Source organism: Pinus tabuliformis, chromosome X (assembly GCF_031772625.1).
Source record: "Pinus tabuliformis cultivar Carrire ecotype Pingquan chromosome X, CPIR1, whole genome shotgun sequence".
Taxonomy (NCBI): Eukaryota; Viridiplantae; Streptophyta; class Pinopsida; order Pinales; family Pinaceae; genus Pinus; species Pinus tabuliformis.
Window position 1 is genome coordinate 852,128,877 of NC_142308.1, and position 15,383 is coordinate 852,144,259.

Here is a 15,383-nt window from a genome sequence, read left to right on the forward strand (position 1 = left end):
TGTACATAAAACCAAAATCAGAACCCTAATTAAACCTGATATAAGCAAAACTGAATTTGAAACCCTAATGAAAAAATTTGTGTAAAGCAAGATTTGAAACCCTAAAGCAGCTAATTAATGTACAGATTTGGCTCCTTAAAAACCAGATTCAACAATGAGCATAGGAAAATTTTAAAGAAATAAAGATTTCAGATTTTCACTGTGAAGGACTTCAGAAAATCTCTCATGCAAATTAGAAAAATAAACCGAATGATAGACCCAGGATCAAATCCAACTGGGCTCAGCAAAAAATGCTTGCGGGAGTTGGCTGGTTCAGCCGAGAACTTCCTCGAACGCCCACAAATTTCCTTCAGAAAGGGTTTTCTGCACAACTCAAAACAACCATCAGTAAAGAGGGCAAAAATGCTGCTAGATCTCAAAAAGTAATGGAGATACCTGCCATTACTTCAGAAACCCTAACAACACTCAAACCCTAGCAAGTGAACAAGATACCTGTGCTCACAATACTCTACAATAAGCTATTATTAATGGCTGAAAATAAAATATGCAGAAAATTAAATAATCTCACAGCATCTCAAGAGAGTAACACCAGCAAGATATGGACCCCAAAGTCTTCTTTTATTAACTAGAAACAGATTTACAAGAGAGCTTCTTCAGTACCAGACTCACAGATCAGATTCCTCTGAAATGACCCCTAGCACCCTATTTAAAGGAAATGATCCCAACGGCTAGTTCGAGTGATCCATGTCGAAATGATCTCGACCGTCGATGAGGATCAAGACATCTCTTAATCTCATCCGTCGAAATTGTTAACTTATTATTAAAAATAATATTTTGCATGCATTCACTTAAAATATTATTATTTTATTATTTTTAGGGTTTTTGCTCTATTTTATAATTTTTTATTTATTTCATTTTTTAATTTTTATTTATTTTATTATTTTTATTTATTTTCTCAAATGGATCATCGAACTAAGCCTTCGGAAACATCACCTAGGACCTAGGACTTAGGACTCATGAGGGGATTTAAAACATTTTTCAACCCTCAAGACACATTACATCATGACTTTTACAATTTACATCTTAAGGGGACAAACCCACTTAAAATAGACCCTCATAAACCACCCAGTTCTGCGACACAACTATAATCTGGCAGATTAACACACTAGGATTCTCCTAAAATTCTAATGACAAAATCAATCCCGGCTTTGGGGTCAGGCTGAAGGAAAACTCTGCCGATTGTAGATCGGTGAGACGAAAAACCTTCCGGGACATAGATTATCATTAGAAAGTTAGGTCCACCTAGGCAATTTTACAGACATGACTCATATCTGCTAAGATTATTTACAATTTATACATGCAGACTGGGTTTACAATTAACTTGATCAAGCTGCTGATGACTGCAGGATGGCACGGACACGTCGATCAAGTGCTGCCCCTTTCTGCCAAGAAAAGAGGGGGTGTACTGCATGGGGAGTTGACCGGTAGTGGTCAACACAGGCCAAAAGAGAAATCAGTTGTAGGTTCAAGGTGGATCTATAAGATCAAATATGCGGCAAACGACAATGTGGAAAAGTACAAGGTTAGGTTCGTGGCAAAGGGGTATGCACAAAAGGAAGGGATAGATTATGAGGAAACATTCGGCTCATTTTCCAGATACATTTCTATCCGGTTAGTTATATCTCTAGCAGCTCAGATGGGATGGCAAATCCACCAGATAGACGTCAAGACAACCTTCTTGAACGGAGTGATAGAGGAGGAAGTGTACATAGAACAACCATAGGGCTTCGAGACTCAGGAGAGGCACACACATGTGTGCAAATTGAAGAAGCTTTTATATGGGCTCAAACAGGCTCGCAGAGCATGGTATGGTAGAATTGACACCTACTTGCAGTAGATTGGATTTATCAAGAATGACACAGATCCCAACCTTTACTATTTGATGTTAAAGGATGAGTCCCCCATTCTAGTTTTGTATGTGGATGATCTATTCTTGACAGGATTATCAGGGCTCATAGAGGATTGCAAGAGGAACATGGCAGTAGAATTTGACATGAAGGATTTGGGGTTGATGCACTATTTCCTAGGATTGGAAGTGTGGCAAAAGGATGGGGATATCTTCCTTGAGAAAGGAAGATACACCATAGATATTCTGAAGAGGTTTAGAATGTAGGATTGCAGACCCATGTCTACACCCATGATTACTAATTGGAAGAAGATAGATGCATCAGATGACAAGGATGTCGACCCCACCTTGTATAAACAACTCATTGGGTCTCTCATGTATCTGGTCAACACTAGGCCAAATGTTTTCTTTGCAATCAAGACTCAATACCCTTAGTCAATTCATGGTGGAATTGAAAAGGGTACATTGGGTAACAACGAGGCATATTTTGAGTTACATTCGCGGCATAGTCGAGTATGGGTTGAAGTTTAGTCGAGAGGACAACGTCAGACTTTGTGGGTATATAGATGCAGATTGGGCAGGCAGTTCAGTGTACTGGAAAAGTACCTTCGGGTATTGCTTCAGTGTTGGATCAGGGATGGTTTCTTAGTGTAGCAAGAAGCAAAAGTCAGTAGCACTAAGATCTGCAGAAGCAGAGTATATGGCAGCCAACACAGCTATGTGCGAAGCTATATGGCTTTGGAAGTTGCTAGTAAGCTTGTTCAGGCAAAGGATGGAGGCGACCAACGTTTATTGTGATAATCAAAGTTGCATAAAGTTCTCTAAGAATCTAGTGTTTCATGACACGTCGAAGCACATCGATATTTGGTGTTCCTTCATCAGAGATTGTGTACAGCGAGGAGCAGTCCAGCTACAGTATGTTCCCACAGAAAAGCAGGTGCAGATATACTCACAAAAGCTCTAGGGAGAGCTAAGTTCGTATATTTTAGAGAACAAATGGCTATGGTGGAGAACTCGTTTCACTAGCAGGGACAGACTATTTTGGATGTTGCAGTTGCAACAACAACAAATGAGAGGGAGTTCCAGTGTAGATGCAGTGTTGGCAACGGTATGGCAGGGTCAGCAGCAACAAAAATGCAGTGTATACTAGAGTTGCAGAGTAGTTGGTGGGCAACAACAGCTAGACATCAGCAGCGTAATAGGAGATGATGCAGAGACAGAGTGTTGCTATAGTAAGCAACAATGCTAGAACGCATTCCTTGCTAAGAGGGAGTGTTAGTTTTTGTAGCATCGGATGTGTTCTAGCCACGAAATTTTGTGGAGAGGCTAGAATACCTAAGATCTCCAAAACCCATAAATCGTTTTTGGAAATTCTGCCTAGAAGTGTCTCAATTAGATTATTAACTGATTTTTAAATATTTCCTAAGTCTAAACTTAGGGAATATGGTTAATTAATCAGTATTAATTGAGATAAGGCGTGAATCATCTAGAAACTCACACAGTTTGACCCAGAAATGATCCTAGCCATTGATTAAGTTTTAATCTTGGCCGTTGACCCTCCAACAATGGATTATAAAAGAAAGTCGATGTGGTGATGAAGATAATCCAGTGTAGATACTCAGTTGCCCAAACAGTTTGATTTTCTTAGTAGCAGCGACTCAGTAAAGAAGATAGAGCTAGAGGGTGAGTAGCAAGTGGAAGAGGAGAGCAATAGCTTTCCGGGAGGAAGTTTTTCTGTTCCCGGAAGAGTTGAAGGAAGGAAGGTCGAAATCTTTAGAGGGCCAGCATAGGCACTACAAAGAGGGTGACGCAGGCATTACAGCGTAGAGGCTGGGGAAGCTATTTCGGAGGCAGAAAATAACTGTGGGGTGAGAGAAAATTCTCACAATATTTTTACCAGTATTTTCTTCAGATTAGATTGCCAACTAGGAATCTAAATTATTGTACTCAGAATTCTTGCTGAACATTAATGATAAAACCCTAATCTGTTGCAATGGTTTTCCCAAGTTGGGTTTTTCCGGGGACAATTGTCCAAAAATAACTGTGTTAAATTTATTGTGTGTGTGCTAGAATTTCTCAGCTTCCGGTATTTTATTTTTCGCGGTATTTTTAGGGTGAAAATTGCAGTAGTATTTTGTTCATTATTTGTCATAGCAAATACACTGCATAATTGATATTTGAGTTAGAAGAATAATTTCCAGTAGCTGCAATACATAAAATTTCACAAGAAGTCACCTCATGGGTCTGCAAGTAAGTCGAAGATTCCTTGTAAACCATTTGTAAGGGCTCATCATGGTACATCTGTGGGGCTGGCTGGGCAAAGGTGAACCAGGTGCACCTTCCTCGTCCAATAGGTGAATCTCAAGCAATTTATGAACATCTTTGGGGATCCATGGAGTGCTGTCTACCACTATGGAGGCCCATGGCTCTCAACACACACCCTACATGTGGCAATGTAGACCTCTGGAGGGTTAGGACCTCGTATAGGGAGACCAAATCTAAGATGGAGACCACCTGCAATCTTGCATAAGACCCAATGCGTCCCCGAGACTTCCAGTACAACAAGTCATCAAGGAAATCGAGTAAAAGAGCTTACAAACCATGGACCACAGGTGGGGACTTCATAATGGCTTGCCCTTCCATATGGGCTTTGGCATGTGCTAATGTCTCCAAACTCCAAATGGGGTTAACCAAGTATCCCATTAGGTGGTTTCTACTTTTAAAGGGGATAATATATGTCTAAGGTACATCCTTTAAGAGGTGGTGGCATGTGATAAAGAGGTGGATGTAGTAGGGAATGAGAAAGGGCAGCCCTGGGCCACATGCTGGGGTACAAGGTTAGCTAGTAGAAGGGAAGTCCACACTTGGGTATATAATGTACAGTAGGTAGCAATCGTGGTACATGAGGTGCCTCAACCTTGATTTTTCCACCCTTCTTTATATGCCTTTTACCTTTTTACGATTTTTCTTTATTTTACTGCTTGGGGCTCAAAGGGTAAGATCACGATGTGTGAGATATAGCAGTGGATACCCCCTTTTAAGGTAGGGCGGTTCATTTCCCAGTAGAGGTTGGGGCAATCATTGGCTCCTATATGATGAAGGAGGCTCATAGAGCTTGTAGGAACCAGGGTGATGGCCATGATGATGGGGTAGAGCTCATGTATTGGCTTTTGCCCACGTGCTAAATGTGTTTGTCCTAGCCATATTTTGCATTTTGTTGTACATTTTCATGTTGAATGTGGCCAATTATGCTTTTACTTTTCTTTTTAGCTGCATCAACCTCCGGGGCATCATCCCTGGCCCGATCCAAGGTGTGGGCAAGGGGAAGGGGAGAGCTAGCTCTATGTGGACCCAGTGGAGGAATGTGGACCCAGGTGGGAGAAATGATTAATGTGGTTATAATGAGTGAAAAGGGGGGAATATATGTGGATGAGGGAGCGAGATCATGCAACCAAAATCAAGGTTTCCCATGAAAGACCATCCCTAAAGCCAAATGGTCAGTAAAAGAGATCCCACGAGACTAGGATCGAAGGTTAATACCCAAAAGGGGTCTAGGGGACAAAAGCACAGACCTAGCCCATTCTTTATGCCGAATCCCCCCATTAATTCGTGCCCATAAGTGTTCATGATAAGAAAACTACAATACTCAATTACCAAATGACAAGGCATACCTTTGGGTTTGGGAGGCCCACCTTCAAACATACGATCATGACAAAAGGGTGAGGGACCACTTGGATTGCTCAGGTGGCGGAGAAATGGCACAACGAGCTAGTTGGTGGCTACTGGCTGGGGACCATCTTGGAGAAATTTTTCTCCTAGGTATATCACCCACAAAATGGTGTGTAACACTGCCATTACATAGTTTGCCACTAACTTCATATCTCTTCAATCTCTCTTGAATTCTATGTGGGATGTGAAGAGTGTTTATTTAAGAGGAGTGGCATGCTTTATATTTTTTCCGCAAACTAGACGGAGAGGCCATATGCAAGCTAGTTTCATATTAGGAAAACTTTTAGGTAGGAGTGGAAGAGGTGTGTGTCATTATTGAACCTTTGGTAAAGATCCTTCGATCGGTTGATAGAGACAAGCCCATAGTGGGTTACTTGTATGAGGCCATGGATAGGGCTGAAAAAACCATTCGTAGCTATTATGAGGATAAGGGAGATGATGGGTTTTAGAAATAACAATTTATATGGAGAGTGATTGATGAGCGATGGAACGATACACTCCATGGTCTTGTTCATACTGCAGGGATCTACCTCAACCCAACATTTTCTTACTCTGATTTCAAATTTGATGCTGAGGTGATGGATGGATTCTTTAGTTGTGTTCATAAGATGGTGTCATCCCCAAAAGAACGTGCAAAAATTTCTAAACAAATGGAGATATACAGGATGGCAGGTGACACATTTAGCTTTGACATGGCTGTCCACAGTAGGAAGACCAAAATATGAGGTAAGCTTTAGTTTGTTTCAAATTTCATTGTCTCTTCATACTTTGCTTCAGCTTTCAAGTTTCAATGTCTTTTTTTTTATGTTTTTCTTATTTGTTTTAGATGCGTGGTGGACAAGCTATGTTGGCAAAGTACCAAATCTCCAAAAGCTTGCCAGTCAAGTGGTTAGCCAAACATGTAGCTCCTCCAAATGCGAGTGCAACTGGAGTGTATTTGAAAAAATACACTTCAAGAAGCACATGTTAAAATTTTCAAATTAAATTTGAATTCATTGTAAATTATAATTTATTACTTTTAAAATTATTAATTTATAATTTATGACCCTCATATAGGTTGGAGTTCTAGTGCCTTAATGACGTGGTCTATGTCTACTGCAATCTCTGATTGTGAGTGAGACAACATCATAAAACACCTAACGTGAAGGCCATCTCATTGGATGGGATTAACACCACTGCTGCATGGAGGGTTGAGGTTGAGATACCTATCATGGAATCGACCCCTAATTGGTTAAAGGAGGAGGTATTGGAGGAGGTAGCAGCTGTAGGGGAGAGAGAGGTAGAGGAGGAGGAGGTGGAGGAGGAGCAACAAAAGAAAGAGGTGACACCACCTAGCATGGTCACTGGTAGAGTATGTAGTCTACCTCCTTCTACTTCTTCTTCTAAAGGACACCAAAGTCCAAAGCCAATGCCAGGGTCTTTTTCCTCTGAACGAAAAGTCATTACTTTTTCCCATAAAATAGGCATAGTAAATCATTAGTTAGTAGTTTACATATCTAATATCATTGTAGATGACTCGTGTTGATGAGATACATTTCTTATATTTTTTGTTGATTTTTTGAGGTTGGGTTAGGACTCAGGATTCAAGACACGATTCCCTATTGATGTGTGATGTAGCATTAGAGATCTTATATGTTAGTTTTCTTTTCATATTTATGTGGCAATGCGTTTATTTGATGTTGTGGATGCTTTAGATGTTAAAAAATGAATATTTTTTTCTTTCTAAAATTTTGCTAATATTTTCCGATTTTACAGATTTTTTCATTTTCCGAACCCTCGTCAACATTTTCAACATTGATATTACATCACTTGCCTTATCATTGAAAATATGAAAACCCTAACTTATAAAACCCTATAATTGGTCTAGGAATAGAGTACCTGAACTTTAGTAAAGATTTTATAAGCCATCTAGGCTCCACCGGTACTATACCCCACCATGATCCATTCTTATTCAATATTCTTTAGGTGGTCCTTTGGGGAAGCCTCCCATGTGGTTGAATACTGCTAAATAGAAGGAGAAAGGCTGCTAGGGTGACAGTGGTAGCCAATCTCTTGTTGTCTTAAGGTCTGGATATGCCTAGTGAGGCTTTGCACTAGCCCTGCTAGATTTTGCATCAAAATTGACCAAGCAAGCTAGAGCTCCATTGACTGATTCTTGCTCTGCCTTCATTGACATGAGAGAGTCATCAACAAAGTGATTATTAACCTTCTCCGAATTATTGTAGTATTCCTAATAGGAAAATATAGGAAATAATTGAGGCTATGAACCAACTACAAATTGCAATCTCAAAAACATGCAAGCACATGAATTAAACACTAGAAATATGAACCAAGCTCTGAGCCATTTTATTAATATGAGTAGAATGGGTACAATAGATGGTAATAGTAGAACCTGGGCTTGCTACAAGCAAGCAAGGCAAAACTCAGGTGATAATAATGAAGCCCAAGTGTTGTAGAAGCTCCTCCCCAATTTCTGTGCTGACCCAATAAATTTTTGCTGCTGCTGCTAGATAGGAAATGGAAAATCTGCCCTCAGAAGTGCTCAAATTCTTTTGAGAAATTAGCTGGTGCACTTTCTCAACAAGGCCAACAAAACCCAAAAAGGGATTGGCCCCAAACCAGCTCTCCAGGAAACCCACAAAGTGGTGCAAATTGTCAGCTAACTAGTAAAACGCACTGCTGAAAGAAAGTGGATTTCTGGCCTGAATATTGCCTGGATCATGCTGAAAATGCAGCCACAGACTCCTCTCCAAATACCCACAAAAATCTAGAAAGGGTTTGGGCTGATTCCGAGTGACGAGAGAGCCCACCAAATAGTGCGAGTGACCCTCTAGCTGGCTACACGCACTGCTGAGAAATAATGCTCCAAAAACTCCCAATTCCTCCACTGTAATGCCACTAAAATTCCACACAAAATCCCCTCCGGAATCTACCTTCTCTTCCAGCCAATCTCCTCCGGAAATTAGTTTCTCTCTTACCCTATGCGAGCATTCTCTAGTGAGCTCTACACACTGCCAGAATGGAGAAATTCGGCCCACCAAATGGCCAAGACTTCTGCCCTGCAAAACACTACCAAAATTCCGGTCTCAAGGTAGGAAATCTCTCTGCAAATCACTGGATCTCCCGACGCACTCTAGCTAAAGAAATTTGTGCTCCACAAACTGCCTTTGTGCCAAGGAAGTGCGCAGAACTGGGTGAACACCTGCAATAAAGCTCTGTGGAAATCCTGAATTGGACTCCCCAAATTTCCTCACTAGGAAGACACTCGAAGTTCTCCAAAATGAGGGTGGAATTCCACTTGGAACTCCTATGCTAAACAACACTTCTCTTCTTGTGCTAAACAACTCCAAGAGAAGATGTAATGTGAAGTGTAATAGTCAAAAGATGATCCACAAAATGAGTCCATCCTCCTTTTATAATTTCTCCTCATGCCTCTAGACTCCTTTTTTTAATATTATTTTATTGGTGGGGGGTTTTCTCTAAGTTACATTTGCCACCATTTAATAAAACAATAATCTGTAATGAAATAATACCAGCCACCTTTCTCCAATAATATTTGCCCCTTTTAATTAATATTACTAAAATTGGGCAAAATTCCTTAGTGATTCCCACATGCTCACAAAATTGCAGATATTACAATCATCAGGAAGAAAAGTACAATGGACCTACCCCACAATACTCTCTTCACCTGCTTCAGCATTTGTCTTGGTTAATAATGTTCCGTCTCTGTGGATTCTGTTGCATTAATTGTTTAGCTCTGCATTGTTTATGCCCTTTAAGTGATTCTCTGGCTGTTTAGCTCTGTACCTTTTAGGCCCCTCGGGTTAGCAGAAGCTCTAGCACTTGACAATAGCCACATTAATCAGGCTTTAGAGACATATTTTAATAAATGCTTGTGTCATCATCTTAATTTAAAATGCTTTTTAATGAAGCTCACTCCTGTATTATTCCTTGTCACCACTTGCAACATTCATGTAGTCACAATTATGATGAACCTCTAGCTCTCAACATGGTCTGTTCTTCACCCTTCTATCAGTTGCTTTTTTATTGCGCTTTGGCTTTCTAATTTCTTGAAACTTTGTTGTGCAAGTTGTTGACAAGTTGCATACAATGGTTGATTCCAATTATTTTTATGAATTTTGTTGCAAGACCACTCTATTATGCATCTTTAATCAGAACTGTACATGACACTTTCAATGTTGAATGTTACTGGACATGGTTACTTGAATCCATACCTTGCGAACTGTTGGTTATAAGTATGATATACCATATGACAGATAGAGGATCTCTTCAATACTGTTTTCTCATATGCTCTGCAGAAGGTGGAGAGCTTTTTACTTGCGGAGATGGAACATTTGGACAGCTTGGTCATGGTAATTTTGAGTCTCGGAATGTTCCTAGTAAAGTTGAGGCATTTGCCTCAAAACATGTTTCTATGGTTTCTTGTGGTATGCGCCATACTTTGGTTTTGCTGGAGGGTATGTATGAATATTTATACAAGCTTAATGCTTATTTCTGGGATCATGTTACTCGGAAAGTCATTATGATTCTTTGAACTTATAGTTTCTTTGGTGATCTATACATGTCAAGAAGAATGGGGTTTCTTTGACTCATTGCATGACAGGGATATCGGGTTCCGTTTTTGCATTTGGTTCGGGTAGGCATGGACAGTTGGGTGTTCCAGCTAGTGGACAAATTTATAATACTTCAAATTCTACGAGAAAAGAAGCAAGGTGTTTCAATGTTCCAGTGTGTGTCAAGGAATTTGATGTTCACACTGTTGCATTTATTTGTGCAAACGGCGAGCACAGTGCAGCCTTGACAGGTTGTTGACTTTCCTATTGCTTCTTTGGTCAGATTGGTTTGTGCTTCCTACATATTTCCTATTAATTGTACCTTTTCTAAACAGATTGTTATATCTTACAGAGAATGGCCATCTTTATGTTTGGGGAAGAGGATTTGACGGCACTCCAGACATACTTGCTCCTAAGTTAGCAACAACAACATTAAAACTATGCCAGCTAGTTCTGGGTTGGAACCATGGCATGGTACTAGCAGGTGATTCTACTGCTAAGAGAGGAGGCCTTGACTTCATTTATGGCTAGCTCAAGGAATATTCCTTGTCTTACAACATCCCATGTTTGATGTTTTCCAGTATTCTATTGATGTTTTAGATATTTTGTATTACACCTTTTTAACAGTCTTCATTAGACGTCTTAGTCTTGTTCTCTTAGACTCTTGATATCCTGATAGATACGTTGGTTGCTCTGACATCGCTTATTTCCCATCTTGGATAGCTGAAGATATTCAACACCCAAAGTTTAATCGAGAAGACACATTCTTATACATCTTCTTTTGGTATGCAATAACAGAGGATGGCAAAGTTTATATGTGGGGAGGAACTTATCATGGCAAACTGGGTGTCAAAAAGGAAGATATGATTAAGTCCAACTCGACATTATTAGGTAATGTCCTGTATGTTTTTTCAAAGGTGAGTTGCTGCTAAGAAATGAGTAGCCTGAATGACACGATTAAGGCACAAATTTTGCATTTGATGGCAGGCTCCTACATTTTTAGGCATGAAATCATGAAAAAGAGTTATAGGTGTTTTTTTCCTTTTGTCCACAATTTGGAAAGTGTGTAAATGAAGAAGTCCCTTTGCAACTGAAAATATGGAAGACTTATCATAATTGTTAAATTATTATTATATGGTGATATAGGTCAAGATGGAGATTGGCTTGCACTTCAAATAACTGGTTCTCTAGAGGGAATAAAGACGAGACAGATTGCGGCTGGGGCTGAACATTCTGCCATCGTATTAGGTAAATTAAATGGATAGGGTTGTTTGAAGCTATTTCTCATGTTGCATATGAGAAACCAATGTGCTATTCTTTTATTACTTGTGGAGAAATAGTGGGCAGGGATGTAGTTGGATGCCATATTGCATTAAACATTGAAAGTTTTTTTAGGGTTAAATTTTTTCTGGTGGATGCAGAGAATGAGGCTGTAATGACATGGGGGTGGGGTGAGCATGGTCAGCTTGGATTGGGAAGCACTGGTGATCAGCAGTGCCCACAAATAGTACCGATTCATATTCAACCTAGCACTAAGCTCAACAAATCTGTAGTCTACTGTGGAAGTGGATTTACTTTCACATTGAGATACTTAACTTGATATCTTTAAACACTGTATCACTCTCTATATTGCCATAGTTTCTCTTTGATGCACACATATATGTTTACTTTGATCTTTCTGATATTTCTGTTTTCTTTTATTGAGGAAAACATTGAAAATGATGTCAGATCTTTTTTATTGTGGTACTGTTCAAAGAGTTTTAGGTGTACTCTTGTAATTGCAATGGTCTTGCCGCATTCCATGTATTTTTATATACTTAAGAAAAAGGCATGGAATACAAAACTAGTTAAAAGAAGAAAAATTTTAGTGCTAGGTATCATATGTGACATCGAAGACTGGATTAAATGGATACTAGAAAACATTAAAGAAGAGATCCAACAAGATTGTGCAATAATTATGAGTCATGAAAAACCTACAAGGATCAATGCAAGAAAAGAAGAATATCCTACCCTTCAAGAGCTTAATGAGAATGAGAATATTGTCATTCTTAACAGATTCAATGGTGGGGTTGATGATATTTGGAAAAGATAGGGGTTCTTTTAGTAATAGAGTTTGTAAAAAATGGGTTGAAACCCAATGAATAAAAGATGTTATCAGGATTATTAATGAATCAAACTTAGATAATGAATTAAAAAAAAGAAAGACTTATGCGAGATAATTTTCCTACGGTTCCCATGATTTCATGATAGGTTCCCCTTAAAATGATTGTCAACACAATATGGTCACTCACCAACAAGCTCGTGAAGTCCATGCGAAAGAAACTCCAGCCTTTGGTGGGTAGTACTCATTGTTTTGTTAAAGATTCAACCTTTTTTATCAACAATATTGACAACGTGAAGGCTGAACCAGGAATCTCCTTGTTAATTTGATGTGGTCTTGTTGATGGGCTCTTAGATTATCATCTGTTGTCCATCTTTTTGTCTCGAATTTTTGATGTATTTGCCCCATAAACCTAATGCTTGCCTAGGCACTCTTGTTTTTAATGGCCAAACAGGGTGGTATTGATATATGCTTATTTGAATGAGTATGATTGGCTTAATTCAAATGAATATAATGTATGTCTGATATATAGCATTTTTTACTTGATTTTGTGATTTGTATTGCATGGACCAATGGGGTTTGGAAGTAGAGAGATTAATGCAATAATGATAGAAAAATATTGAATTAAGCTCGCAAGAGGGGGTTTAACCATTATGCTATTAGCTTTCTTCAATACCCAATGTAGTGACAAAACTGTAGCTTGTTGTAATTTAAAATGTAAAATACACAATGTATTCTAAATAATAATTTCATTAATAAGATGAATGTACAAGGATGATTCAATGTTACAACGAGGGCCCACTTATATACTTAGGCAGGTGCCCCTTCATGAATGACCATGTCCTTGGAGACATGCCTCTTCATTTAACTAAACGTTAATTAACTATATGATTAGTATTTATTCATTTATATTTATTTTAATTTTATATAAATTATATTCATAACACCGAACACATTTCAATCAATTGATAAGGGATCAGAAATTCAAGTGATCTTGCTGTCTCATTGACGAAGATGACCATCAGACTACCAAATATAGGAGACAATAGGGAACTCCTCAAGTAGCCGGATCCCCTCCAAATTTCATTTGCATTTTGAAACTTGGAATAGTGGAGGAGAGAGGATAGCCCTCTTAACTTAGATGTGCTGCGAAAAGAGGCAATGAAGTAGACAACATCCATCAATCAAGGATCTGATTCATTAGGTCAGTAAAAATCTCTAGCACCATTTAAGTGTTTATATGGACATAGACAATAGAGATAACTGCCTAAATTTTTATTCTGCTTTCTAACTCGTTGTAAGAGACTAGTTCGAGTTGTGTTCAAGAGGTAAAGTTCTGTCCTCTTTTGATATATGTCTTTTGTGAACAAAGAAATAATATTTGACTGAGGTTTTGTTTTCCTAAGTGTTGTACAGGATTCCAAGAGCTCCCTTATGTAGGGCCCACTCAAGGGGGAGGTCATAGGTATCCTCATTTCAATATTGTCATGAGTATTTGTGTTGTGAATTTATTCAGATTTCTGTAGAAAAAAGAATTTTCTTTCTACCAATTTTCTATTATCGACACTTTCATTTATAGTAATACTTTTAATTCAATTCATTTTTATGATTGCTTTGATGCCTTTTAATTGTAATGATTTGCAATATTCCTAATTAGCCATGGCTAATTGAAATATTCGATTTTGTTCAATTTTTGCCTTCTATAGTTATTTGTAAATAAAAGTGAGGAAGGGGGACATAACTCACTTTAGAATAAAAAGTCACTTCCTAGGTAGCACAACGTTGTGACTTATAGGGGAGCCAAGGGGGCCAAAGGGGGACGCAGAAATGGAGCCCCACGTAGACACATGGAGAGACTGTGCAGGAGGGAAGAACACCTGGCAAGAGGAGAAGCACGCAGGAGGAGAAAAGCCTAGGGATTGTGAGAGGCAGAAGCTATAAAATAGAGGAACCCCCTCATTTTGGATCATTCAGTTATGTGCATTTGGAACTAGTCATTTCGACTTCTGAGCACGCTGGCTGTTTAGCTGGTCTGCAACACTGTTTAGTGCATTGAGTGTCTCCGTTCGGAGATCTCACCCTTAGCCCCGGGGGACTTCGAGTGCCTGCTTGGGCAAGGTATTTCCATCGGTATTTCAGCAGTGGTCTTATTAGCATTTCAACAACAGTTTCATCAGCATTTTTGGAGGATTGCGCAGTACTTGGAGAGGGACGCAGTTCTTTTTGGTTGTAGTGCTGGATTGGGGTTTTGCAGGTGGATTTATGCTGGGAGATTGAGCAGGGTTCGGATTTTTGGCAGGGTTCAGGTAGTGTTTCAGGCAGAGTTTAGAGGGGTTTTCTTCAGTGGCAGCGCAGGGCATTGAGGAACTGCGCAAAACCCCAAGAGGGTGTTTTTTGGGGGTTGGCCATTCCAGGAAAGCTTTCTGGGTTTTTCTGGGTTTCTTGAGTAGAGCCCAAATCCAGAGTTTCAGCTTTTTCTGAGGAGGGGAGCAGCCCCAAATCATTATTTGTTTCCTAGCAGCAACAGTAGCATCCACGCAGAGAGGCCATTCTTGTCATTCTGAGAGTATTTCTTCACTTGCCTTGTGCAAGTCGAGGTGCCATCTGTCTAATCACCTCTTGTACTCATTATATTGCTCAGTATAATAAAATGGTTTAGCATTTCTCGCTGCATTTCTTGTGTATCTATTTATATTTATGGTTTACATTATTATATGTTGTTCCACTGTTATTTTATCACTTCTGGGTTATTATATCATTTGCATATATTTGGTTGGAGTTTTTGCTGGGGTTTGAGGAATATTCTGGGTTAGGAATATTACAGTGGTATCAGAGCATAGATCTGGCTCAGCCTGTGGAGCTAGCAATCTATGACACCAGGGGAAAAACCCTACATCTGTTACAGAGGTAGGCAATATAGAGACAGTGAGCGTAGAATACCTACGGAGAGGGAGACTGTGTTTCGGTGGTGGAAGCAGAACAAGAGGAGCCTGTGGTGGACGCAGAGTAGAAGGATTAGATGGAAAACGAAGACGGGAAGAGATTTGCAAATATGCTCCTCAAATCAGTGCAG

General features: G+C 39.4%; 1 protein-coding gene across 3 annotated transcripts in view; it reads left to right on the forward strand.

Moving 5' to 3' along the window:
• LOC149142408 (Regulator of chromosome condensation (RCC1) family protein) overlaps window positions 1–11,931 on the forward strand; it is a 136,414-nt gene extending 124,483 nt beyond the window's left edge. For 2 of the 3 annotated variants that reach the window (XM_089449368.1, XM_089449366.1), the window contains 6 exons: window positions 9,955–10,113; window positions 10,260–10,460; window positions 10,562–10,693; window positions 10,933–11,100; window positions 11,356–11,457; window positions 11,631–11,931. In XM_089449368.1, coding sequence (XP_089305494.1) covers window positions 9,955–10,113; window positions 10,260–10,460; window positions 10,562–10,693; window positions 10,933–11,100; window positions 11,356–11,457; window positions 11,631–11,809 — 941 coding nt within the window. In that variant the 3' untranslated portion in view covers window positions 11,810–11,931. The remainder of the gene's footprint in view (window positions 1–9,954; window positions 10,114–10,259; window positions 10,461–10,561; window positions 10,694–10,932; window positions 11,101–11,355; window positions 11,458–11,630) is intronic. The other variant, XM_089449367.1, reaches the window with a different exon arrangement.
• Window positions 11,932–15,383: the final 3,452 nt, after the last annotated feature.